Below are 27,922 nucleotides of genomic sequence, written 5' to 3'. Positions count from 1 at the left end.
AGAACTGAAGAAATTATGTAATTATAGCTTTCTTCTGAAGTGTGTGTGTGTGTGTGTGTGTGTGTGTATACACAGGCTTATATAAGCCTATAAATAAGGCTTTGCATAGGGAATAAAAATACCTACCTTGAAAGGTACAAAGTGTATATACATGGGACATTCTGCTTTTCTGTTACAGTTAGTTTGTTTCTTTTCTTCTACAGTGGCCATTCTGGAGAAGAAGTACAGTTATGCAGTAAGACCATTAAAACATCAGATGTTGACAATCCTGGCCATATTGAGAAGCAATATGAATCTAATTCTTCTAGCATTCATAGTGATAGTAGCAGTGATAATGAGCAAGACTTTGTTTCCTCCATTCTACCAGGAAACAGACCAAATGCAACGGGTACAAGGCAACAGCTGCACATAAAAAGCATCATGAAAAAGAAAGCTCGTCAAAAATCTAACTTCAAGCAAAAAGACAAAAAACAGGCAGTAATAAGTATTACTGAGCAGTTAGGCAATTGCAGATTAGATAGTCAGGAGAAAGCTGCTACTTGTGAACTTCCTTTACAGAAGGAAAATACTCAGGTTTCTTTAAATAGTCCTTCAAGAGAAAACTTAGATGCTTCAGAAATTCCTGAAAATAAATACAATAGTTCAGAAATAACTTTAGTAGGCATAAGTAAGAAAAGTGCTGAACATTTTAAGAGGAAATTTGTCAAATCAAACCAAGTTTCTAGGTCAGCTTCTAGTTCAGTGCAGGTGTGTCCTGAAGTTGCGAAGGCAAACTTACTTAAAGTTCTGAAGGAGACTTTGATTGAGTGGAAGACAGAAGAAACTTTGAGGTTTTTGTATGGCCAGAATTATGCTTCTGTGTGTCCAAAACCCTCTTCAGACCCTCTGGTTAAAGAAGAAGAGCTTGATGAAGATGACATAAACTCTGACCCAGATAGTCATTCCCCCACCTTGCGGGAATCTCAGGACAGCTTGGATGAGTCTTTGCCTTTCAGGGCCTCAGATACAGCCATTAAACCACTGCCAAGTTATGAGAGCTTGAAAAAGGAAACTGAAACATTAAACCTAAGGATCAGAGAGTTTTATAGAGGACAGTATGTTTTAAATGAAGAAACCACCAAATCACAAGACTCAGAAGAGGTACGTCTTAATGGTGATGAGTTTTCTATGTTGCTAACATATGGAATATTCATCATAGCAAATTTTAGAGCAGGAAGAAAAATACTAGAGATAATTGTTAAATTTTCAGAAGACTTTTTTAGTTTGTCAGTCTTTTCGTTTAAAATGCCATTTCCAGTAATGGCATTACTATTTTCCAAATAAGTTGAAGTTTGCCCCTGAAAATTTTCATAAATGTGGAACATTTTTCTGTAATGTAGAAATAGGCTCAAATTGTGGGGAAGAATTTTCTTTAAACCTAGTTCTTCATATATGTAGAACCTCTGAAGAGGCTTGTTTTTTCTTCATTTATATGTATTATTTCCGATTTCTACATGGAATACATATCTTTGTGTTATTTTCAGTGGGACTGTATGCAGTGGAGTAGACTTACTAGTTGAATGGTAAAATATTTGTATAATATTTGGCAAACATGCCCATTTAAAATATTATAAATGAAGATAATATATTAAAGGAGACTTATTGGGAAATAATAATTGAGAAAATGGAAATAGCACATTCAGGCAAGACTTAGATTTGAATATCTGCTCTGTCATTTACTAGCTGTATGAAAAGTTAGTTCTTGAGTTTGATTGCTTATCTGTAAATGGGATCATAAGTAGCTTCCCTTGCTTAATAGTTACACGTTTTAAAGATAACATATATAAAGCATTTATTACAGTGCCTGTCATATAATTGGTACTCTGTAAATAGCAATTATATGTGGAGACTGAATGTATGCCACTGAGGGTTAGGGAGATTTTTCAGTATTTCTAATACCCCATTTTGGTTGATGTGTAGTTTGGGAAATGAAGTCATTTGATATGAAGAGGAGTAGGCAATAGTCTGGTTTTAACCACAAAACTTTGTTACTAAAGATTTCTGAGTAAATGTGGCTGTAAAAACATTTGGAGATTTATAAAGAAGGTGAAAGTGAAAATATAGTAAAAATTTAGAAATATTTTATATTTCTAGAGAATATTACCCAACTCAGTACTGTATTTGAAATCACTTCAACTGTATTCTTAGACAGTATCTATAACTTTTATCTTAAGTATGGAGAAACATTGATTTCTGTCAACTGCATAAACCTATCTTAGTACATAACTTGTTTTAATCATTTTTGTGCTTATAAGCCTTAAGAAGGAAAAATTAATCCCTGAAATTTGACTGCTCCTCTGTTGCATAACGTTTTAGAACTTTTCCATTGAAGTATAACTCGATGCTGTAGCTCATTGAATTACCACAAATGAGCACTACCCAGGACAAAACGAAACCAGAGCCACACTGTATCTTTTCCTGACCATTACCTCTTTCCAGAATGAATGACTATTATAATAGCACAGATAAGTTTTGCCAGTTTTGAACTGTATATAAATGGATTCACACAGTATATATTCGTTGGTGTCCAATTTAGTTCATGCAACATTATGTTTGTGAATCACATGTGTTGTTAACTCTAGTTTTATTCTTTTATTGCTACATAGTATTCCATTATAGCAATGTACCACAATTTATTTATATTAATGAGCATTTAGGCTGTTACAGTTTGGGGCTATTATGAACTGCTGTATGAACTTTCTTATATATGTCTCTGCTAATGTGCATGCATTTCTGTTGGGTATGCATCTAGGACTAGAATTTCTGGGTCATAATGTATGGGTATACATGCAACTATACTAGATAATGACAAATAGTTTACCAAAATGGCTGTGGCAGTTTATATTCCCCTACCATACTATGAGAATTTCCATGACTCCACACTTTCACAATACTTGATATTGTTAGTTTTCATCATTCTGGTGGCATTGCTTTTTGGTTACATTTCTCTGATGATTAATGAGTTGAGCACTATTTCATTTGCTTATTGACCATTTGGATAGTCTCTTTTGTGAAATGCTTTGAGGTATCTTTTTCCCCCCATTTACCTATTGAATATATGTAGGTTTTTTGGGTTTTTTTTTTCTGTTGATCTGTAGGAATTCTGTATGTATTCAGGACTCAAGCCCATTTTTATTATTTTTTTAAAAATATATTTTATTGATTTTTTACAGAGAGGAAGGGAGAGGGATAGAGAGTTAGAAACATCGATGAGCGAGAAACATTGATCAGCTGCCTCCTGCATACCCCCTACTGGGGATGTGCCTGCAACCAAGGTACATGCCCTTGACCGGAATCGAACCCGGGACCCTTTGGTCTGCAGGCCGACGCTCTATCCACTGAGCCAAAGCAGTCAGGGCTCAAGCCCATTTTTAGTTAATGTGTATTGTGAATACCATCTTCTACTCTGAGACTTGCCTTTTCACTCATTACTGGTGTCTTCAGTCTAGTTTATTAATTCCTCCTTTTAGTGACTTCTTTAAGAAATCTTTACCTAGCCCAGGTTTTTTAATATTCTAGAATCTATGTTGTTTTTCCTTTCACATTAAGATCTGCAATTCATCTGGGATTGATTTTTGTTTGTGGTGACAAGTGTATTATTTCCTTTTTGAGAAATGTGTGCACATCAAAGTTTGAGAAGCACTATTGATTTTTTTTTTTTTTTTGGTTGTTTGTTTGCTCATTCCATCAGTTAGAGAGGTAGGTCAAAATCTGTCACCATAATTATGGGTTTATTTATTTACTTATTTATTTACATTGTTTTTTAAATCCTCACCCAAGGATATTTTTCCACTGATTTTCAGACAGAATGGAAGGAGGGGGAGAGAGAGAGAAACATCGACATGAGAGAGACACATCAATTGGTTTCCTCCCCTCTCCACCACACGCCGCTCACAGGGGTTGGGGAATCAGACCTCCAACCAAGGTACATGCCCTTGACTGGGAATGGAACCCGGACCCTTCAGTCCATGGGCCAGCACTCTAACCATTGAGCCAAACTGGCTAGGGCTAATTATGGATTTATTATTTCTCCTTTTAGTATTATGAATTTTACTTTTAATATTTTGAGACCACATTATTGGTTGCAAATGTAAGATTGTATACCTTCCTGGAAAATTAAACTTTTAGCATTATGGAGTAACCTTTCTCTACATTGATTATTTTTCCCCTTAAAGTCTACTTTGCTAACACTATCATTCTTTTATTAGTATTTTCAAGGATTATCTTATTTTAAATATAGGCTGACCATCTTATCCTTTATGGGGAGGATTTAGTCCATTTACATTTAATGTCATAATTGATATGATGTTTGGTTTTAAACCTATCATCTCACTTGTTCGTTGCTTGCTGCATTCCACCTATTCTGTGTTCCTCTTTCTTTCCTATTTTGCTCTCTTTGTGTTAAATATCATTAATCCGTTTTTTACCCTACATTAGCTTCTTATACATTCTTTTGCTAATTAATAAGTGGTTACTCTAAAGATTAAAATCTGAGTCTTTGCCTTATTAAAGTCTAATGTCATGTAATACTTTTATTCCTTCCTGGACAATTAGAACTTTAGAACTGTAACTCAGTTTACCTGTTCTTTACTTATGTGTTCTTGTTGTGTATTTTTGTTCTCTTTATATTTTCAGTTCTACAGAATTATTTATAGTCAATATTCAGTTGGTTTTGTCTAATTAATTACTCTTTCATTATTTTACTGAATTTCTTTTCTTTCATCTGGAATCATTTGCCTTGGGCCTACAGAATATCTTTTGTTTCTGTTAGTGCCATTTTATAGTGATTAATTTTATGTTTTTGTAACAAAATTTTTTATTTCACTTTTACTTTTACCTTTGAAAGATATTTTTCTGGATATTGAATTCTAGATTAGAGGTTTTTTTCTTTCAGCCCATTGAAAATATTCTCTTGTCTTTTGACTTCCATTTACTTCTCTTATTGCTGTCTTTCTTTTTTCAAATATCATGTTTTCTCCTTTAGCTATTTTTAAGACCTTTTTATTTTCCTTTGGTTACCCTCCATTTTAAAATCCTTTGTGTAGGTATGGTTATATTTGTTCTTTTGTTTGTTGTAATACTTGATTCTATGACTTCTTTCATCAGTTTTGGAATATTCTCAAATATCACTTTGTGCTCCAGTTAGTTATGTTAGTCTTTTTCACTGTATCTTCTTTGTCTCTTACATTATTTTGTGCTTTGCATTATGTGGAGGGGAAAGAAGGATGTTGGGTGTGACTGTGCTTCATTCTAGGTATTTTCCAAGTCAGCATTCTCTCTTCAGTTATTTCCACATTATTAAATCTATCCATGAGTCTTTAAAATGCTATATTTTTCACTTATAGGATTTTCATTTAGTTCTTTTATATAGTTTTCAGTTCTCTGCTGAAATTTTCAACCTTGTCATTTCTTTGAATATATTGAACATTTATTTTAAATAAAACTGATAACTTCATTATCTGGATTCCGTGAGGATTGACTTCTATGGACTAATGTTTCCGATTTTGATGACATTGTTTTAGTGTTTCATTATGTGGCAAACATTGTATATTAAAAGTTACAGAGATAATTTGAGACCCAGGCTAATGCATCTTCCTCTAGAATGGATTTATGTTTGCTTCTGGCAAATTTGTATCAGTGCCAAATCTCGTTAATCCAAGTAGGAGTTATGATGATTTGGTGATGGGCTTCAGTCCCTATAAGAGCCAGTCTGTTTCCTATTCATTCTTACTCCTAGAGTGTGATCCTTCTAAGTCCTGGTCTCTAACTTGGGGAGTGTTGCTGGTGCCTCTCCTTTCTTGGCATGCCCCAATGTCTATTAGAAGAGCAGTGCTTGGGTTCTCAGTATCTAAATTGTCTCTTCTGAAATTAGTCAGTGGCCTCTCTGGAATTACCTTCTCCAGAATCTCAGGCCATAATTATTTACTGCCTTGTTAGCAATCTGATGCTTTCGAACGTGTTTTTCCCCCCAGCTTTTTCAGTTCTCAGCAGGAGGAGTGGTTTGCCATTTCTTGTCTGCCATTTCTAGAAGCGGAATTCCCCATAATATATTTATATTATTTGCTAATTTTTATCTTTTTTTTTTTTTTTTTTTTTTCTGTTCATCAGATTATTTATTCACTTGATTCTTAGATTCACTTGTTGATAGATGCATATTTGTTGTTCATAATTGGTATCTTTACCTTTTTCTTCCTCTTCCTCTTCTTAAAGGATACCTTTCAGCATTTCATATAATCCTGGTTTGGTGGTGATGAACTCCTTTAGCTTTTCCTTATCTGTGAAGCTCTTTATCTGACCTTCAATTCTGAATGATAGCTTTGCTGGATAAAGTAATCTTGGTTGTAGGTTCTTGGTATTCATCACTTTGAATATTTCTTGCCACTCCCTTCTGGCCTGCAAAGTTTCTGTTGAGAAATCAGCTGACAGTCGTATGGGTATTCCCTTGTAGGTAACTGAGTTTCTTTCTCTTGCTGTTTTTAAGATTCTCTCTTTATCTTTTGCTCTTGGCATTTTAATTATGATGTGTCTTGGTGTGGTCCTCTTTGGATTCCTTTTGTTTGGGGTTCTCCGCGCTTCTTGGACCTGTAAGTCCATTTCTTTCACCAGGTGGGGGAAGTTTTCTGTCATTATTTCTTCAAATAGGTTTTCAATATCTTGCTCTCTCTCATCTTCTGGCACCCCTATAATTCTGATGTTGGTACGCTTGAAGCTGTCCCAGAGGCTCCTTACACTATCCTCGCATTTTTGGATTCTTTTTTCATTTTGCTTTTCCGGTTGGATGTTTTTTGCTTCCTCGCATTTCAAATCATTGACTTGATTCTTGCGCTCCTCTGGTCTGCTGTCGGGCGTCTGTATAATATTCGTTATTTCAGTCCGTGTGTGCTTAATTTCTAGTTGGTTCCCCAATATAACATCGAGGGTCTTATTAGTTTTCGTGTAGAGCTCATTAAGTTTATCGGCAGCTTCTAAACAGTTCTTGAGAGACCTTAAAAGTGTGGTTCTGAACTCTATTTCTTCCATTGACAATTTTGTCCTGTTTCTTTGTCTCCGCATTTTGTTATGCTTCCTTGATGCACCCCCTAGTGGTCTTTGTTCGCAGTCTTATAGATAAATCTTGATTGCTGTAGCTAATTCCAGGGAGGGTTTGACCTCCAGGCCAAGTGGCTATGAGATTCAGCTGTGTCAGCGGTGAGAGAACTTCTGTCCTCTAGGGAGGTGCTAATCTAGCCTTTGCCTGAGGCTATCCGGCAAATGCCTCTGTGCAGGGCTTGGGCAGGGCGGGTCGAACAGGATCAACAGTGTGGGCCGGAGAGAGCAGTTATGGCGGCTCTCAGTCCTGTCCCAAGGGGCTCTGCCTCTCTGAGTCCCAGCACCCGCTGCAAAGCTCGGAGAGAAAGCTGCACTCGCTCTGACCGAAGCCAGACAGTCCCGCTTCTCCCGCCTGAGTTTGGGTCCCTAAAGACTCGCCCGGATCTGGAGCTCAGAGTCTGCGACTCCCTCCCGATTGAAAACAACAACCGCGCCCTCCGCCGCCAGCCCGCTCCGCGCACTCCGCACCTCAGAATTTGACTTCAGCACTGCGCCTCCTCTGAGTGTCCGTATGCGTTTCTCTTTCCTCCTAGTTGTAGGACTTCCACTCAGCCAGCGCCCCTGTGGTTCTGGGTGATATCCCTTCCGTTTTTTGGTTTCACTTTTGAAGTAGTTGTTCAAAGCAGCAAACTCCGGCGTTAACCTATGCCGCCATCTTGGTTCTCCCTCGCTAATTTTTATCTTTTAATTTCCTACATTTACATAGCATTTAATAGTTTACAAAGTCTTTCTGTATGCATTTTCTCATTCAATGAAGAAGGTATTAATTAGTATTCCTTTTAATGCAGATGAGAAAATACTCAAAAGTGGGTAAATGATTCAGGCAAGTTCACATAAGCCTGAACTGATACTCAAATTTAAATTTTATAAATTTCAAGTCTAGGTTTCATTCTACCATACCACAGGTATTAACTTTTGTATTTTAATGTTAATTATTCTAATCAAAGAAAGAATGTAAATTCATGTTTTTATTTTGCTTTGTTTAAAAATGTGATTCAGCATGATCCCACCTTTCCACTGATAGATTCAAGTTCTCAGAACCAGATTAGAAAACGCATCGTACTTGAAAAATTGAGTAAAGTGTAAGTATGTAATTGTCATTCCACTTTTATAATATTTTTAAGTTGACTTGGTATTTGTGGGTTCATAATATATAGGTGTTATTGAATTTTGAACAGTGAAGAATAATGTGAAAGGTTTACATGGATTTCTTCACCTGAGAAATTTTGATTTTTAAGATATCCTACCAAGGAAATACTGAAATTAAGTTTTGTGTATAAGATGCACATAGTAAAGAGGAAGGTTGAGATTATGAGAGTAGAAAACCAAACTACCTCACTTTAATTTAATAATCCAATGAAGTCAGAGGGGAAAAAATATCAAAGCTAGACCCATTTAATTACTGATTTGTGGTAAATGTGTCACATCAGTTTCACATGTGAATAAGACTTTGTAAAGTTTTAACAGTCTGTTAACTCACTCTGCATACATATTCATAGAACATTTTCACACTCAGCAACTTGAGTTTTTGTTCAACTCAACTTTGCACTTTAGTTTTAAGCTTCCTGTGGTGGAAATTACTGTTCTTGTAATTAGCCCAGTCATAAATGACATTTAAAAATTGCAACCTTGGTTTCTCTTTCAAAAGGAGCTTTCAATCTTTTTTCCAGAGGTATGAGAGCTGTTTTGAACTTTTTAGCCTGCATTTTCTTTCTTTAATAGAAAAGATGGAAAGGTGTTTTCAGTCCTTGCTTAAGGTGGTATGTATGTGGAGAAGTCTTAATTATGTGGTTTATTCAGAATAACAAAAACATTTTGGAAGCCATAGTATTATGAGGACCTTACTCCTTCCTTTAAGTTTTACATTTTAAATAACTCTTTAAAATAATATTTATTGAGTGCCTTTTATATGTTAGGCTCTTCATATATGATAAATCTGTTATTAATTTTCCCATTTATGTGTTTTCATACTTATACATTTCTGTTGAATATTAGGTTAGAAAACAATGTAAGTCACCATTATCTGATTTATAGAAGAATCCTTAAATTTAGTTACATAGTTTTTAAAGTGGGCATGGGTTATTTATAATACTGGTATATAATCAGTAGAAAGGAATTTATCTGAAAATAGTTACCTAGAATTTTAGCTAATAAAAGTACCCAGTTTTAAATGTAAGACCATGTAGACATGTCATTGAAGAAATTCTGTTCCTTCTGGGTTTCGGCTGCAACAGAACATGCTAAAGGACCCCTGCTCGAAGACCAAATTATTGAATTAGCACAAGAAATAAATTTCAGAAGAGTTGGAATAACTTACAGAAAAAGAAGCACAAAGGACACTGAAAACAGAATAATTATGGTGGCATAGGCGGTTTAGGAATGGTTGGTTGTTTATAAAAGCAGTTGAGATTTTTCCCATTATAAAAGTAATACTTTCCTTCCCATTTGACCACCATATTTTCTCCTAATAATAAATTTTAGTGGCTGTGTTTATGGAGAGATTATAATTGCCATGATCTGAAGAGGAAGGATTTGTGTCCTCTTCCTATATGAAATGGATGAGTAGAAAAAATAAATGAAACTTTTTTTGTTTCTCATTGAAACAAACCAATTGCAAAAGGGCATTTTTTAAATAAAGAAAATGAAAGATGTACTGATGATATTGAGGAATTATTATTAATGTATTAATTATTTTTAATTTGGAATAATAAGGAATTACGATAATTTTATTGTGGTTGTATAAGAAAATGCCTTTGTATTTAGAGATACCTGAGGAAATACTTAGGGGTCAAGTGACATGTCAAGGATTCACTTTAAAATATTATAGCAAAAAAAGGAAAGAAGAAAAATGAAGCATATGTAAGAAAATCTGAGAACAGATATATGAGGTTGTTACCACTATTTGGAACATGTTTGAAGCTTTCATAATAAGTTTTAAAAAGAAAAGCAACACATGCTTATTGCAGAAAATGTAAGCCTTACAAAATGCTATAAAGAAGTGACAGTCACCTGTAATCCCACAACTCAGCAATAACTATAGTTAATAATTTGATGTTTATCCTTGATATATATGTGTATATGTGAATCTATACTCTTCGATTACTTCTGTTATAGTATAAACCTGGAAGAAATGAAACATTTGATGTATACTATGTATTATATACAATAGCATTATATAATATTTATGGGTTTTTTTGTAAAAATTGGACAATATTCTATGCATTTTTCACTTAACATTTATCATGAATATCTTTCTACATTAAGAAAATAGATTCACATTATCATTTTTAAAATATATTTTTATTGATTTCAGAAAGGGAGAGAGAGATAGAAACATCAATAATGAAAATCATTGTTCGGCTGCCTCCTGCACGCCCACACTGGGGATTGAGCCTGTAAACCGGGCATGTGCCCTGACCGGGAATTGTACCATGACCTCCTGGTTTATAGGTCAGCGCTCAATCACTGAGCCATGCTGGCCGGGCCACATATAATTTGAAACGTTCTATTATATTCCATTATATATATGTGTATGTCATAATGTATTTGACCAATCATGTATTGATGAACATTGTTTCCACTTTGGTACTACTAAAAATATTCCTGCAGCAAGCATCTTTTTTATGTTTATCTGATGACTTCTATAGAATAAATATTTTTGGGGGGGAAAAAGTTAGTGGGTCAAAGAGTATCCACACATTTAAAAAAATGTATATATTGTCAACTTGCTCTCTAGAAATATACCAATTTTTACTCTCACTTGGAGGGCATTTCCTCTTGCCTAGTCTTTTTTCCATTTGGCCTAATTTTTGAAAGTAAAGAGATAAGAAAACTAGAGACAAGAATATAGATAGCAGCCAAAATGATACTTTTATATTTCATAACCTCACACTGTAGCAAAGTCGTGGAGTTATTACAAAGTATTTCCTTATGACGTCTTACCAGTTATAACGTAGCTTAACTGCCTTCACCTGAGTGCCATTATTACCTATGGAAAATCCAGACTTAGACAAGTTCCCCCCCCCAAAAAAAAAAAAAATCTATATAATTAAATTCTATTTTAAAAGAAATGTAATTTTTTTTTACTTTCAGATTGCCTGGACTTTTGGGGCCTCTTCAGATTACATTAGGAGATATTTACACACAACTTAAAAATCTTGTTCGAACTTTCAGGTTGGTGCTAATATTATGATTTTTTTTCTCAGTTATTTTAACTATAGTGTTATTGCCTTGCAGAAACCATAGGTAGATCTACCTAAGGCATGAAGAAAGTAAGTGACTTACCTATAGTGTCTTAAATCTAAATACAGTGTCTATTTTCTCCACCACTAAACAATATTACTTCAGTGTTTTATTAAATGAAATCCTTTATTTGCTCAAACTGTGAGATTTTTAGCTTTGACTAGTTTATTTATAGAATAGCTTAAACTATGAAGGAAAATTATGAAAATCCAAAGGTGGTTACTAATCTTGGATCTTAGTGAATTAGTAAATACATATCAAATGACCAGCACTGTGCTAGGCACCATGGGTAATAAAAAAAAGAAGCATCATGAAATATTAAATTATCCATCCTTGAGGAGAAACTCTCCTGTGAGAAGATAAGGTGAGCACAGTGAACAGTACAAACAGTGAATAATTTAATATTGAATTGTGTAGAACAGATTTGAAGTGATAAGAAGAATAAAGGGAGAATAGAGAATATTAATTATGAAGTAGAGCAGTTGGGATTTTTCTAAAACTGTCATTGTAAAAATATTCAACCAGCGTAAGACTAGATCCTCTACCAAGAAGCATAGAGATAGACCTCTAAATACCTATTAGTACAGATGTACCAAATATACATTTTGGCCAAATGTAAATGGCCAAATATTTGCCTATGATTAAAGCCAGATACCACTAACATAAAATGAACTAGGGTAGAAGATCATTTCATCCAAAAAATAAATTATCATTGTGGTTTATGTTGTCAACAATAATAGTATGATTTGAAAAGTTTAAGATTATAGTACAGGAACAATTTCTTCACTGTGAGCTGTTATATTTCTCCTGCAATCACTATACTGTACATCAAAAATACCAAATAGACAACTTTCAACCTGCACATTTAATAGCATCACTAACCTTTTTGTGTGCCAAAAGATAGTTTAGGAAAACATTTTTCAGCTCGTATTTACTAGAAGGAGGTAGGATTCACAGTTTAGGCAAATCTCAAATTCATCTTCAAGTACAGAAAAGGATCATGTATTACATTTTATATTTCATATGTTTAGCCTTCATAGACTCAAGACTATAGGAGTTATCTTGCCGGGGTCCAACCCCAGCAGGTCCAGGGGTCCCCAAAGGTGTGGACGGAGTCAGTGAAGAAGGAAGGACACGGAGACAGCGTTCAGTTGATCAGCAGCCTAGCCAGGACCTCTAGCCAAGTTCTGGTTAGGATCTCCAGCCAGGTTCTGTTTCCATGTTCTCTTGCTAGGTTCTCCAGCCAGGTTCTGCAGGTTCTCCAGCCAGGTTCGGTCTCTAGATTCTGTAGCCAGGTTCTGTCTAGTTTCTCCAGGTTCTCCTGCCAGGTTCTGTAGCCATGTTCCCTCGCTAGGTTCTCCAGCCAGGTTCTGCAGGTTCTCCAGCCAGGTTCAGTCACCAGGTTCTTCAGCCAGGTTCTCTCGCTAGGTTCTGTCTCTAGGTTCTGTGGCCAGTTTCTGTCCAGGATCTTTTGCCATGTTCTCTCGCTAGGTTCTGTCTCTAAGTTCTTTAGCCAGGTTCAGTCACCAGGTTCTAGTCAGGTTCTCTTGCCATGTTCTATCCAGGTTCTGTAGCCAGGTTCTGTCTCTAGGTTCTTCAGCCAGGTTCTCTCGCTAGGTTCTGTCTCCAGGTTCTGTGGCCAGTTTCTGTCCAGGATCTTTTGCCATGTTCTCTCCAGCGAAGTTCTTCTGTCTCTAGGTTCTGTGTAGGTTCTGTGTCTAGGTTCTGTGTCCTGTTGTCTTGTTACATCTGTATTTATACCAGTTGATTCCAATCCTATCAATCTCTATTCCAAAAGGAATAGAGATTCTTATCTCATTTCTTATCTCCATTCCAGGGAGTAAAGATTATGTAGCTTAAGCATGATTGTTCATAGTTAAAGTGATTAATTACCCGCCTGGCACTTAGTTAAGGGGTTTTATTCCCTCCCTAACTTCAGGGGAAAATCCCTACCTGGGGAAACAACCTTTCTCAGAGAGGTGACCTTGGTTAAAACACATAGTGCCAAGAAGGTGAGCAAACATATTAAGAACAGTATGCCATATATGCCAGGTCCCTCGAAACAGCAGGATGGACCGGCTCCCGGCATTATCTTAAGACATTCTTATAGGTTTTTATTTTGAAATTTGACCCCCAAAATGTTTGATGTACATCAGTTTTCTCTAACAGTTTGGTCTTAACATATTTTATTATTTTGATTAGAAATTATATTTGGATTATTGTACACCTGTTCTTTACATAATTTATATATATTATCCAACTCTTAGTATTTTGAGGTGACATTGTTTTTAATTCATCATCTTACAAGATGTGGAGAATTCCCGAATAGGACTTTTTCTTAAAAGATTTATGACTTAAATGGAAGTAACTAAAATTTAAATACAGCTCTTAAATGTTATTTTCTTTAATATACATGCTAGTACATAATATAGCTCTGCAAAGATTGAATTATGATTAAATCTATTATATTATTTGAATTTTTATAAAAATGTTTAAAGATACAATGTTATTGAGAAAGTAATCTATTAAATATATTAGTACTATTAAGTAGCAATATATTTTGCTAAATAATTGAAATATGTCACTATTTTATACATAAAATTAACTTCCCAAACATCATTAATTACTGCAACATTTTATTCTGCTATTGATTAATAAACATGTAAGGACATTTTCAGTTCATTTCATCTAGAATGTTTATATCTGAAAGTGAATGTTGAGGTAAATCTGAATGATGTGATTGTTCTCATTACTGAGATTGTTAGATATCATGGAATCTACACAATCACAAGATCACTGATCACATACAAGTTTAGGAATGCCACAAGTGATGTTCAAATTGGCCTAGGCCAGTGGTCGGCAAACTCAGTCAACAGAGCCAAATATCAACAGTACAACAATTGAAATTTCTTTTGAGAGCCAAATTTTTTAAATTTAAACTATATAGTTATTAACTTAATTAGGGTACTCCTAAGGCTTAGGAAGAGCCACACACAAGGGGCCAAAGAGCCGCATGTGGCTCAAGAGCCGCAGTTTGCCGACCACGGGCCTACGCCTTTTGAATACTTAACTAAATGCTTTGTCAAAAAGAGTTTGGCCAAATATCAAGACTAAAGTAGAACTTCTAAATCCCTATTAGTGATGAAAGAGAGATAACTTGCTTTTTAGATGCTCTCTCATACCTATCACAGTACCATGCATCCAAAAGGGGGAGGGGGTTGTTTTTTAACTGTCTGCATTGATGATAAAGTTCGAATAGATATATACAATGTGGAAGTACTAAAGATTAGGATTTTTTCAGTATTTCTCAGAAAGTGAATATCATTAACCGAAAGGTTAGCTGAAGGAAGATGAAGACTGGATGTCCTGTTTCATTGATTTTAAAAGGACCTCCCATACAGTTTCTTGAAGACCGTGTTTATGTAATCATTGTTCTGAGCAAACTGGTAAAGTCACTGAAGACATATCAGAAGAGATACTAGAATAAGACCTTTAATTTTGTATTACAAATACAAAGTTTGTACTTCATTTTTTTATTCCACCCACTTAGGATAGATTAACTAGCAATTTAATTTACTTTGACTATATTTTCTAGAGCTATCTTTCTATAGATCTAATTGGATAGCTTGTATTTTTAAACTGTTTTGAAGTTCTCAGCACTTAATAGAAACCCACTGGAAAAAATGTTAGACTACAACTGCAAGACTGACCCATTATTACTATAATATGCTCTAGGAATTTAGGCATTTTGAGTTGGAAACCATTGTCCAGGATGTTATTTTTTGGTCTTTTGTTAATAATGTTTAGCCCATGTCAATACATGTGGTCATTACTCACTGTGTGCCAGGTTGTACTTGGCACTTTACATATATTATCTCATTTAATGTCCCAAAATAGTGGTATTATCCCATTTTACAAATGAGGGATAATCTCAAGTCACACAACTAGTAGCTGGGTTTAGACCCCAAGTCAAAGTTAAGAGGATAAATTTTAAGTGTTCTCACCATAAAAAAAAAGAAAAGGAAAAGATAACTATATGTGAGATAATGGACATGTTAATTAGCTTGACTATAGTATAATTTCACAATATAACATATCAATATCAAGCTGTATACCTTAAATGTATACAATTACTCTGCATCCCCCCCTTAGTAAAACTGGAGCGGGGGCACAAGAATTAAAAAGAAATCTACCATTTGTTGTCTTGGTAGTCATTAGTATCAAAGATGTAAAAAAAAATAAAAAAAATAGTTATTTCACTTATCTCCCTAGACCCCAAATAATTCTATTTAAGAGGGTTCTGCCCTGGCTGGTTTGGCTCAGTGGATAGAGCGTCAGCCTGAGGACTGAGGGGTCCCGGGTTCGATTCCGGTCAGGGGCATGTACCTCGGTTGTGGGCTCATTTCCCAGTGGGGGGCGTGCAGGAGGCAGCCAATCAATGATTCTCTCTCATCATTGATGTTTCTATCTCTCTCTCTCTCTCCCTCTCCTTTCCTCTCTAAAATCAGTAAAAATATTTTTTTAAAAAAAGAGTGTTCTATTATGAAACTAAGTCTTCTGTGACACCTAAGCTAGCCAAAACCAGAGGCACAGTGTTCATCAGCCTGTAAGAGGTAGCTGACAGACTAAAGATGTGAGAAGACTTTAAATGTCATATTTCTTTTATGTTTATAAACTATTATTTTTTGTTAATCCTCACCCGATAATATTTTTCCATTGATTTTTAGAGAGAATGGACGACAGAGAGAGAGAAACATCGATGTGAGAGAGACACATCAATTGGTTGCCTCCCGCATACACTCCAGCTGGGCCAGGGATCAAACCTGCAACCCAGGTGCCGGCCCTTGACCAGAAATCAAACCTGCGACCCTTTGGTACGAGTGGTGACATTCTAACCACTGAGCAGGCTGGCCAGGGCTACAAACTTGTTTTATCACCTTTTTTCTGTAATTCCTGTTGTGTAAGTTCTTTCAAGTTACTTTCTGCGTAATTTGCATTAAATTAAAGCCTAGCTAAATGATATGATGTCTATAGTTTGCTTCAAAATTATCCAGATTAGGGGGTATTGAATATGGGGTTGTATAGATAAAACATGATTGGCCAGGAGTTATTAATTCTCAAAGTAGTGCTGAGTATATGGGAGTATATTTTATATTCTCTCTACTTTTATATCTTTTTCATTAAAAGTTTGGGAGAAATAAGCCCCCAAAGCATTATTTTGGTGTAGGGGATGTTACAAAAACCTTGATGTTAATTTATTTTTCAAGTCTTTACTCTTCAGTATCTGCCGGTAAAAATCTATAGCTTGAACAAAAATTGCTTAGCCTTTGCTGTTTTTTAGAAAAATGTTGATTACTTAGAGTACAGAATGACCTCTGGTAAGATAACTCATTTGGGATCTTGAGATTCTGGCAGGACGACTTCAGCATGTGACTATTCGTAGGCGAGGGCTTATAAGTGGAGTCTGAAAAAAGGTCATATTGATAACAGCAACTAGTATTGAGAGATCTTTTCAGTCAATACTTTCATTGGAAAAGAGTTGACATAAATAACCATATCCTTCTCTTTGAAATGATAATAATAGAATTTGTAGAACAGTGATTCTCAAGCCAGTTGTGCAACAGAATTACCTGGGGATCTTTTAACCACTCCAGATGCATGGCTCCACCTCTGCAGATTGAATTTCCTTTGGTTAGGGTTGGGCTAGGACATTAATATTTCTTTTTCCAGTTTTTTATTTTTATTTCAAGAAAAACAATTTTAAATATAATGTTACATGCAATAAGCCTTAATATTTCAAGAAAAATGATCTTAAGTAAAATGTTACATGCAATAAACATTAATATCTCAAGAAAAATGATTTTAAATACTAGTATGATAATGTTACATGCAATAAACACCAGTTATTCAAGAAAAATGATCTTACATATAATATTACATGCAATAAACATTAATATTTCAAGAATACAAGGATTTTAAGTATAGTAATATTACCAAAACTGTACTAACATAGTATGATATCACAAAAGTTGTAGGAAATATTAAAAATCTGCAAATAACAGGATTACTTCTATTATATTCTAGAATATTTTCTCCCCTCTGGCTCTATTTTTGTTCATCAGTTTATGTTGTTCATTATATTCCACAAATGAGTGAGAACATATGATATTTATCTTTCTCTGACAGGCTTATTTCACTTAGCATGATGCTTTTAAAGTCTCTTTTGTCAGATATGAATATGAAGGAATAATGGTAGAAAACTTACCTAACCTGGTAAAGAAAAAAGTCACACAATATGGAGTATTGCTACTCCAGCTTTATTTTCTTTTCCATTTGCATGGAAAAATTTTTTCCATCCCTTCACTTTCATCCTATGTGTGTCTTTTGTTTTATGGTGGGTCTCTTGTAGACAGCATATAGTTGGGTCATGTTTTTATATCCATTCAGCTACCCTACACCTTTTGATTAGAGCATTTGATCCATTTACATTTACTAGTAGGGTTATTATTGAGAGGTACTTATTTATAGCCATTTTAATTCTGTATGGATAGGTTTCTCTCTCTGTTTCTTCTTCTCAGCAATCCCTTACAGCAATCCCTTTTGCATTTCTTGTAATGCTGGCTTGGTGGTGGTGAACTCCTTTAGTCTTTTTTTGTCTGGGAAGCTCTTTATTTGACCGTCTATTTTGAATGATAGCCTTGCTGGATATAGTAATCTTGGTCTCAGATCCTTGCTTTCCATTACCTTGAATACTTCATGCCATTCCCTTCTGGCCTGTAGAGTTTCTGATGAGAAACCAGGTGTCAGCCTTATAAGAAATACTTTGTAGGTAACAGTTTTCTTTTTCCTTGCTGCCTTTTAGATTTTGTCTTTAGTTTTTGGCAGTTTAATTATGATGTGTCTGGGCGTAGGTCTGTTTGGGTTCTTCTTGTATGGGGTTCTCTGTGCCTCCTGAACTTGTGTGACTTTTTTCTTTACCAGGTTAGGTATGTTTTCTACCATTATTCCTTCAAACACCTTCTCTATTCCTTTCTCCCTTTCTGTCTCTTCTGGGACACCTTCTATTCTAATATTGTTACATTTCACATTTCCCACAGCTCTCTTCAGCTCTCCTCTTTTTAAATTGTTTTTTTTCTTTTTGGTTATCTAATTGAGTGATATTTTCAACTCAGTCTTCTCATTCACTGATTCGATCCTCAGCTTCCCCTAATCTGCTGTGTATTCCTTCCAATGTGTTCTTTATTTGTGTTATGTCATTCTTTATCTCAGACTGTTCTTTTTTCATAGTTACTATATCTTTTTCCATACTGTTGAGCATTTTTAACATCTTTGCTCTGAACTCTGTTTCAGATAAATTTCTTATCTCTGCTTCATTTATCTCTTCTTCTGGAGAATTCACTAGTTCTTTCATTTGGGAGTTGTTTCTTTGTTTTCTCATTTTGTTTGTCTGTTTGGGTTTGTGACTATGTTTTAGATAGGTCCTCTATACCTCTCAATCTCTAGTGCAGGACAGTGTTAAAGGCTGTTTCTGACTAATTGGATCAGGCAAAGACTCAAAGCCTCCAGAGACTGCCTCTGTCTACAGCAGCGGTTCTCAACCTGTGGGTCGTGACCCCTTTGGGGGTCGAACAACCCTTTCACAGGGTTCACCTAAGACCATCGGAAAACACATATATAATTACATTACGATTCATAACTGGCAAAATTACAGTTATGAAGTAGCAACGAAAATAATTTTATGGTTGGGGGTCACCACAACATGAGGAACTATATTAAAGGGTCGAGGCATTAGGAAGGTTGAGAACCACTGGTCTATAGACTAATAGGATTCTGACTTGAATTGCCCCCAGGCAATCATCCTCAGGTGTGGCAAGAGTTTTTTCAACAGGGTGGGGTGGTTGCTTTTGCCTGGAGGCTAATTGTTACTTTTAATCTCTTAACTGGCCTCAGGGCAAGGTGTTTTCCAATAGGGTGTGTCAACTGTCTTCCCCCGAGGCAAGGCAAATGTCTATGTGGGAAAGATGTCCTCTGCTGCCTGAGGGAATGACTCAGCCCAGGAAACTTAGGGTGTGTGCCTTCTGAGCTCTATCCCCCCAAGTCCCCAGTCCTGGGTTCTGCTCTCACAGCGCCATTCCACTTCACCTTCCCTCTGCCAGAGCACAAGGTGGGTGGTTCCACAGGGAATTTTTTTGCGTTGGCCCTTTAAGAGGGTGCCCAAACTTTCAGCTGCCACTTCCTAGCAGACAGCACCCCACTGCTTTCCACAGCTAGATGTTATGTGGGTACCCTCCTCAGTTTTGTGCTCTCTGCTAGGGAGCCCAGCTTGAGGATTAGATCCCAGAGTTCTCAGTGGCACTCTCCCCACCCCCACAGCTGAGTATCTCTCTGGGACTTCCAGTTGCCATCTGTGGGTGCCCGGCCAGCCCTTTCACACCTCCACCCCTCCTACCAGTTTCTATGTGGTCTCCGCCTTCCGTCCTTGGGTATCAGGGTTCTCTCCTTTGAGTTTTCTGTTGATTATTCGGAAGCCTTTCCGTATTTCAGTTGTAATTCCAGCTTGTTTCTGGAAGTATGTCCATGCAGCATCCTCTGACTCTGCCGCCTGGACATTAGTATTTCTTTTAAAGCCCCCCAGGTGATTCCTATGTGCAGCCAGAGTTGAAAGCCTGTTACACTTAAACATCAAGCAGCTTTTTCAGCTCTTTGAAGAATCTTTCCCCAGTGACTAGAGCTGTCCTTTCCACTGAATTGCATCACAGTCATTTATCCGGAATGTTATATTGATTTTCCTGTCATAGTAGTTACATCTGAAGTTGTTCAGTAATAGTTCACTGTCCTCAGTGTTGACTCAAGAGACTTTTCTAAGTTGAATTTTAATTAAAATTATATTTTGACACAAAAGTTCTTTTTAAATCTCATCAGTGATAAATCAAGCTTTTTTCCAATATTTGTATTGAATTTTAAATTATATTTTGAAACCATGCTTTTTAAATGCTTTATATCAAATATTCCTATTTTCATATTTAAATTATTACTCAGACAATAATAAATATATTTATTTAGCATCTGTGCTTGAAATTACGTATTTTGACTCAGCAAAAGGAAAAATATGAGAGCAAGTAAAATATTGTGAGTCTGCCACTGGAAGTATTTGAAGTGAAAGCAAAGACCTTGTCATGCTTTCTTCAGTGCTTGAAATGGTGTAGATAAAGCAGGCATGCAATGCATTGTTGCTGAATGAATAAAGGAATTCATTAAATCTTAAATTTGTTTTAATTTTAGAGGTTTTGAGTACCACAGAAAAGGAAATTTCTACTTAACTATATTTGCCCTTTTTCCCCCCTCACATGCTTGTTCTTTAACCTTTTTTGGTTATGTGCTAGATTCTGTTTTGCTACCAACAAAGCAGTGAACAAAACACAAAAATTACTTCTCTCTCTCTCTCTCTCTCTCTCTCTCTCTCTCTCTCTCTCTCTCTCGGAACTACTCTAATAAAGAGGATATGTAAATTTTTAAAAACAATATGTATATTATTATTATAATGTGGTGATCCCCTTTCCCAGTTCATTCTCCTCCTTTTCCCCCAAGAAGGAAAGGGGGGTGGTACTGACGAGGGAAGAAGTCATTTTAAATAGTTTGGTCAGGGAATACATTATTGAGATGATGCCATTTGTACAAAGATCTAAGAGGTGGTGAAAGAGCAAGCCATCTGTAAAAATACATCAGACCAGAACAGAAGGTGCAAAAGCTCTGGAGCAGGAGCAGGAGCAGGCCTAGTATATTCAAAGAATATTAAGGATGCTGATGAGGCTGGAAAAATGAGCAGAGGCAAAGCTACAGAGATATGGTCAAACAAATACAGGATGGGAGTGGGTATGGTACAGATTATATAGGCTTGTAGCTATGGTCATTCTTGGACTTTTACTCTGAGATGGAGAACAGTTGGTAGATTCAGAACAGAGGAATCACAGTACCTGATACATTTTTAACAGCAGCACCCTGGCTGATAATTTCAGAATTAAAATAGATGGGCAGAGGCAGGAAGACCTTTTAGGATGCTGTTTTGGTCATCTAAACAAGAAATGATATGAACCAAGATGAAAGGAGTAGAGGTAATAAGTAATCACATTGTTTTTTGAAGATAGAACCATAAGGACTTGATGGCTTATTGGACGTAGGACATGAAGAGAGACAAGTTTAAGCATGAGAATTTTGGCTTGAGCAACTGGATTCGGGAAGGATTGGGTAGCCATTTACTAGGATGGAGCTGTCTGCAGAAGGATCAGTTTGTAGGGGAAAAATGAAGAACTCGGTTTGGGCTATATTATGTTTGAGAAGCCTATTTTATATTCAAGTGGAAATGTCAACTAGACCATTAGATACAGAAGTCTGGAATTCAAGGAAAAGGCCCAGGCTAGAGATAATAAATTTGAGAATTGTCAGCACATAGTTTTTTGTTTGTTTTTTAAATGCCCATGTGCATTTTATTAATAAAAACTAACAATGCCAAGTTAAACAAGTCAAAGTATCTTTATATTCCATAAAATATTACAGAAAAGTTTGTGTTTCAATAAAAAGACTGTTGTTTTAGAACAGGCAGCTAACAGTAACTGTGCAGTTAATGGTTCTTTGTGGATAAATTTTAAAAGAAGCTACTGCCTGTCCTGAAATTCCTTTTTCTTTTTATAAAAAAAGAACTATTAAAAATGATTGACAAATTTTGAGTTAAAAAACTGTTAAAACATTCTCTATATTTAATTTCAACTTTATAATAGATTACAGGAAGATGCTTAATTAAGAAACAAATACAACATTTGTTTCAGTACAGCACATAGTTATTTAATATTTAAAGCTATGAGATTGGATGAAATCACTAAGGGAATGATCATATATACAGGAGGCCAGAGACCCTGGGGCAAACCAAAGTTAAAAGGTCTGGGAAGGCGGTCAGGGCACATGACTGCATTGTGGGACGTGCAGGAGGCAGCTAATCAATGATTCTCTCTCATCATTGATGTTTCTAGCTCTCCCTCTCTCTTTTCCTCTCTGAAATCAATAAAAATATATGTGTGTGTGTGTGTGTGTGTGTGTGTGTGTGTATGTGTTTTTGTTTTGTTTTGTTTTTTAAAGAGGCCAGTGAGAGAGAGGGAAATCAGGCAAATGGACACCAGGTGAAGAAAATGTTCTAAGGAGAAGGGAGTGACCAACTGTGTCAAGTGCTGCTGATAGATTAAGATAGAGGACTCAGAGATGTCCGTTGAATTTGGCAACGTGGACGTCTTTTGTACACTTAATCCTCATAAAAACCCTGGGATAGGTAGTACTATTGTTCATGTTTTACTAAATTAAAAAAAGTTTTACAGCTGTTGAATGTGCCCAAGGTAAAACACTAAGTGATAGATACGTGTACTGAGTCCATGTCTGTCAAACTTTTTAGCCTCTGTACTGTATTTTTTATATCATCTAGAATTTTCAAAATTTTGTAAAACATTTTAACTATGGAAAAAATCTAGATTAACAAAGATACACATATTCTCTACTCAGAATTAATGGATTATTGCATTTTGTAATATTTTATTTAGATGTACACCTTATCATCAACATTCCCTACCAGAGTAATGCATTTGCTACAGTTGGTAAACCTACATTGACAACATCATCATCACCTAGAGTCTATAGTTCACTCTTGATTTTGTATATTCTATGGGTTTGGACAAATGTATCATTTTAGTATCGTAGAATATTTTCTCTGCCCTAAAAATTCTGTGTTCCACCTATTCATTTACTCCTCTACCACCCATATCCCTTTCCCCTCTCCCCCCGAGGCAACTACTGATCTTTTTACTATCTTGATAGTTTTACCTTTTCAAGAATGTGGTATAGTTGGAATCATACAGCATGTAGCCTTTTCAGAGTGACTTCTTTCACTTTGGTAATATGCATATAAAGTACCTCCATGTCTTTTCCTGGTGTGATAGCTCGTTTCTTTTTTACAGCTGAATAATGTTCCCTCATCTAGATATACCACAATGCATTCATTCACCTACAGAAAGACTCTGGTTGTCTCCAGTTCTGGCAATTATGAATAGAACTTCTGTAAATGCTGTGTGTAGGTTTCTGCGTGGACATGATTTTTTTACTCCTTTGAGTAAATACCAAGGAGCATGATTGCTGAATCATATGGTAGGAATATGTTTACTTTGTGAGAAACTGCCAATCTGTCTTCCAAAGTGACTGTACCATTTTGCGTTCCCTCCAGCAATGTATGAGAGTTCCTTTTGCTCCACATGCTTATCAGCATCTGGTTTTGTCAATGTTCAGGATTTTAGCCATTTTAATAGGTATATAGTGATAACTTGTTTTAAATTGCATTTCTCAGGTAACATGATATGGAGCATCTTTTCATATGCTTATCTGTCATTTGTTTATCTTTTGTGGAGTGTCTATTAACATGTTTGGCCCATTTTTTAATTGGGCTGTTTTCCTATTGTTAAATTTTAAGCATTCTTTGTATATTTTGAATAACATCCTTTTATCAGATATTATTGGCTGGTTTTTCCTGATTGATTGATACTATTTTTTATTTAAAGTAATCATTTTAAATGCTTTCTGAGAAACTAAGATGATTACAAAATATTTTATTGTCATCAACTGTAAGTGGTAGAATTTTCTGCTGATTTTTTAAAACTTAAGTTTTCTTTATAGAGACCTAGCCTTAAAATGTATTAAGTGAATGCTCATTTCTGTATATTATGGATTATGACATCCCTTAATTGCCTACTGGCAACCTAGCACGAGGTAGAAAAGTATGAAAGATGAATTAAAATAAAAAATTGCTTACCTTGTTAGCTTTAATAAAATGTTTGATTGGGGAAAACAGATCATATGGTTATAGGGATGTCTGTATTTTAATAAACCATGCAGCCCTGACCAGTTTGGCTCAGTGGATAGAGCGTCGGCCTGTGAACTGAAGGGTCCCAGGTTCAATTCCGGTCAAGGGCATGTACCTTGGTTGCGTGCACATCCCCAGTAGGGAGTGTGCAGGAGGCAGCTGATCAATGTTTCTCTCTGATCAATGTTTCTAACTCTTTATCCCTCTCCTTCTCCCTTCCTCTCTGTAAAAAATCAATAAAATTTATAAAAAAAATAAAAATAAAAAAAATAAATAAACCATGCAATTTAGTTTCCCATGTTGTTCCTTTATTTCCATTTTATATAATAGTATTGTTATAAATACATAATAGTAGGACTGGAATATTTACTTTTGAGGCGGTCATTATTAGATAGTGAATATCAAGCCATATTATTATGCTACTAGAGGCCCGGTGCACGAATTCGTGCACAGGTGAGGTCTGGCCAGCCAGCCCCCATCGGGGCCTATCGGGCCAGGCCAGCCGGGGAGAGGGGCGGCGGGCAGTTGGGGTGGGGGGCATTCGGGGGGGCCGGCCAGAGGGAGGGGCCACAAGCGGTTGGCTGGCCAGCCCTGCCCCCTGGTCGAACTCCCAGTTGAACTCCCGGTCAAACTCCCGGTTGAGGGGACAATTTGCATATTAGCCTTTTATTATATAGGATTGACTCTTATCTAACAAAAATAAAAAAAATAGTGCTCTTTGACACATGTCATATTTCTGACTTTTCTATAAATAGAAAAATATAACAATCCTTTCGTAAATTTTATCTTACTGTCTTTCAGATTAACAAATAGAAATATTATACACAAGCCTGCAGAATGGACCTTAATTGCTATGGTGTTGCTGTCATTGTAAGTACTCTTTTAGATTTTAACTAAATACTAAATATAAAGGACTTTGATTAGGGAAAAACAGAGTTGTTCATTGATTTTGTAAACATCCTTAGAAAATGTTGTACCCCTATTTTGTGTCTTATTTTTATTTCCTTTATAATAAAATAACTTTTATGTAAAGTGATATGCTATATTTTGATATGTTATAATCATTCTCTATATTTTTATTGTCTTTTTTTCTGATGGCCTTTTTCTTTGCAAATATTACTTATCTTTTGAAAGAGAAGAACATCCCTGTGTGGGATATATGCAGAGGGTTCTTTAGTTTCATTTTTAACAGTGTATTTTATTAACAGTAAATAGACCACATTATTTTAAATCTATATTTTTATCAACATATCTAATGCTATTTTATTTTTCTTCAACATATTTTATCATTAATAGCATCAGAAAAGTTTCATTTTCAAAATTAATGTATATCTTTAAAATCAAACATTTAAAGGAACTAAAATAGATACTACACAAACATATATAAAACATTTAATATTCACTCATCCATAAGCAGTTAACTGCTACGCGTCCAAAACAGAAACCATCCTTGTGTCTATAGATGCTTATGGCATACAAAGGGTTAAAGAAATCACTAGTGGTTTCTTAGGATGTCTTTCAGTAGGGTTAAAACCATCTAGTAAGTATGTGTTTTTCTGCTTGAATTGCAAAAGTCTTTTTTTTTTTTTTTTTGAGGACCATTCATTACTTAATTACTGTTGCTATTTGGTACTTGTTAGGTCATTGAAGCCCATAGGACATTGAATACATACTGGACACTCACAGGTCAAGAAATGTTATGAGCCAGCCTCAAAGCATCTCCAGTCCTGCTTTCTCTTTCTCTGATATTATTTTAGTCAGACATGTTATTCTGGCTTTACTGTCCCAAGGAAGGCTGTGCTGGGAGACATTAGGGTAGGCTTCACTGAGCCAGCATTTGTGTCACCCAACCAGATACAACTCACATGATTCATTAAATCAGAACACAGAAAATAACTTTACTTGAATGCCCTGATATAAATTTTTTATGAACCAGAAGAACAAATCTTTATCATTTCTACTACTCAGTGTTCCAGTTGAGTTCCTTATTTGTGAAAGAGATCTTAGTAATTTGTAGAAAGTTCTTTCCATTTTATGAAACTCGTAAATATTTTGGTCACTGGCGAAAAAAAAATCAGTATCTGTTCACCCACCATATCCGATGCCTGCTAATAAACCCTCATAGATAACTGTTTAACTGTACTTCTGCAATTCATTATACTAAAGAGGAAGTAACTTTTTTGGTTGACAAGTCAGAGGCTTACATCCAGCAGTAATCTCAGAATCTTGCTTTCTAAGCCAGTAACTGGAAATATTATCTTATTGAGCAGCTGCTTACTGAGAACAAATTTAAGTCCTACTTTTTTTGTCTGTCAGACTCTTGCTACATCTCCAAAATGTACAGCAAGGAACAAATAAAGTGTGGAAAATTAAGTATTAAGGCAACCATAAAATTTCATGATTTTTCCATACAAAAATAAACCTCTAGTGTTTGATTTTAATAGAGGCATCCATGTGGCAAAAATTACTGAAAGCTTTCCTAGTCCTTTGATGCACTATTTGACTTTCCTAACTTTGGATGTAATGTAGGGAACCTCTTATTTCAGGGGTCAGTGTCTCATAAAAATAGTAACTTAATTCAAGAAACAAGCTGCACACATCTTAGATGTATTGCATGTTTCACATTGTGCAATCAATCTTGAGGTTGTAGTAGTAAACGCTCTTTCTTTTTGTCATTCACCTTGAATCCTTTCATTACTCCCTAACCCCTACAGCTAGATATACCCATCTTCTCCTGGTCCAGTGGTTCTCAACCTTCTGGCCCTTTAAATACAGTTCCTCATGTGTGATCCAACCATAAAATTATTTTCGTTGCTACTTCATAACTGTAATGTTGCTACTGTTATGAATCGTAATGTAAATATCTGATATGCAGGATGGTCTTAGGCGACCCATGTGAAAGGGTCGTTCGACCGCCAAAGGGGTCGCAACCCACAGGTTGAGAACTACTGTCCTAGTCCTTGGTCCTTTTGATACCTATACAACTAAACTACTTTCTAATTAGGGCCCTTTAGATCTTTTTTTTTTTTTTTTTTTTAAATCCTCAGTCACTATAGACACCAAGTCAGATGGCACTTTCTTAGTTTTTGTCTTTCAAATCTTTTCTCATAATTCTAACTTTTGCCATAAGTTATCACTGATCCTTTCCATTTTGCATTTGCATTCTATATCTTCATTAGCTAAATCTCCTTATGCTTTGGTTGTCAGCTTCTAAGACTTCTATCTCCTGCTCCCATATTATTTTATTTCTTATTTCCTCTTTTCTCAGAAAGTCCCCTTTGGCTTTTCATATTTCTCTCCCCCTCTCCCCCCCCCCCAAAGAATCTATGGCTCAACTGAAACCCCTTTCATTCTCAACTTGTTCTTTTGTCACCTTTTTAGAATAAATATTTAGAATAAATATGAAATGCAGATAAAATCAAAATACATATCTATCATGTTAAAACTAATCCCATTGACTTCTATAAAGTATAATTATACTTTATACTGGTACCCCTCTTTCTTACCACTTACAGTTTACAATTGCGTAAGAAGGCACTTCGTTGGGGAAAGAAAAAGCAGGCATAAGGCCAGCATTGCATAAAGTGCCTTAAACACAGTGAAAAGTATGGAGATTTTAGACACCGAAAGAGACATGCGAATGTAGAGAAAGGGGGTAAT

The 27,922-nt window shown here is 35.7% G+C and overlaps 1 protein-coding gene and 1 non-coding gene across 13 annotated transcripts in view; both read left to right on the top strand.

Annotated features, from left to right (window-relative positions):
* The window catches only part of RPAP2 (RNA polymerase II associated protein 2), a 101,712-nt gene that overhangs the window by 32,630 nt on the left and 41,160 nt on the right, over positions 1–27,922 (top strand). For 10 of the 12 annotated variants that reach the window (XM_059688857.1, XM_059688852.1, XM_059688854.1 and 7 more), the window contains 4 exons: positions 204–1,140; positions 8,128–8,210; positions 11,221–11,301; positions 25,064–25,132. In XM_059688857.1, the coding sequence (XP_059544840.1) occupies positions 204–1,140; positions 8,128–8,210; positions 11,221–11,301; positions 25,064–25,132 (1,170 nt within the window). Of the gene's footprint in view, positions 1–203; positions 1,141–8,127; positions 8,211–11,220; positions 11,302–25,063; positions 25,133–27,922 lie in introns of those variants that run through there. The other 2 variants (XR_009451936.1, XR_009451937.1) reach the window with 2 other exon arrangements.
* Positions 9,566–9,700, top strand: LOC132232203 (small nucleolar RNA SNORA29). Its single transcript, XR_009452341.1, has one exon. It is a non-coding gene; the product is annotated as a small nucleolar RNA SNORA29 (small nucleolar RNA).

This window comes from Myotis daubentonii, chromosome 3, assembly GCF_963259705.1.
Source record: "Myotis daubentonii chromosome 3, mMyoDau2.1, whole genome shotgun sequence".
In the NCBI taxonomy this organism is placed as follows: Eukaryota; Metazoa; Chordata; class Mammalia; order Chiroptera; family Vespertilionidae; genus Myotis; species Myotis daubentonii.
The sequence above is the reverse complement of the archived record's forward strand: the minus strand, read 5'-3'. Positions and strand labels throughout refer to the sequence as shown.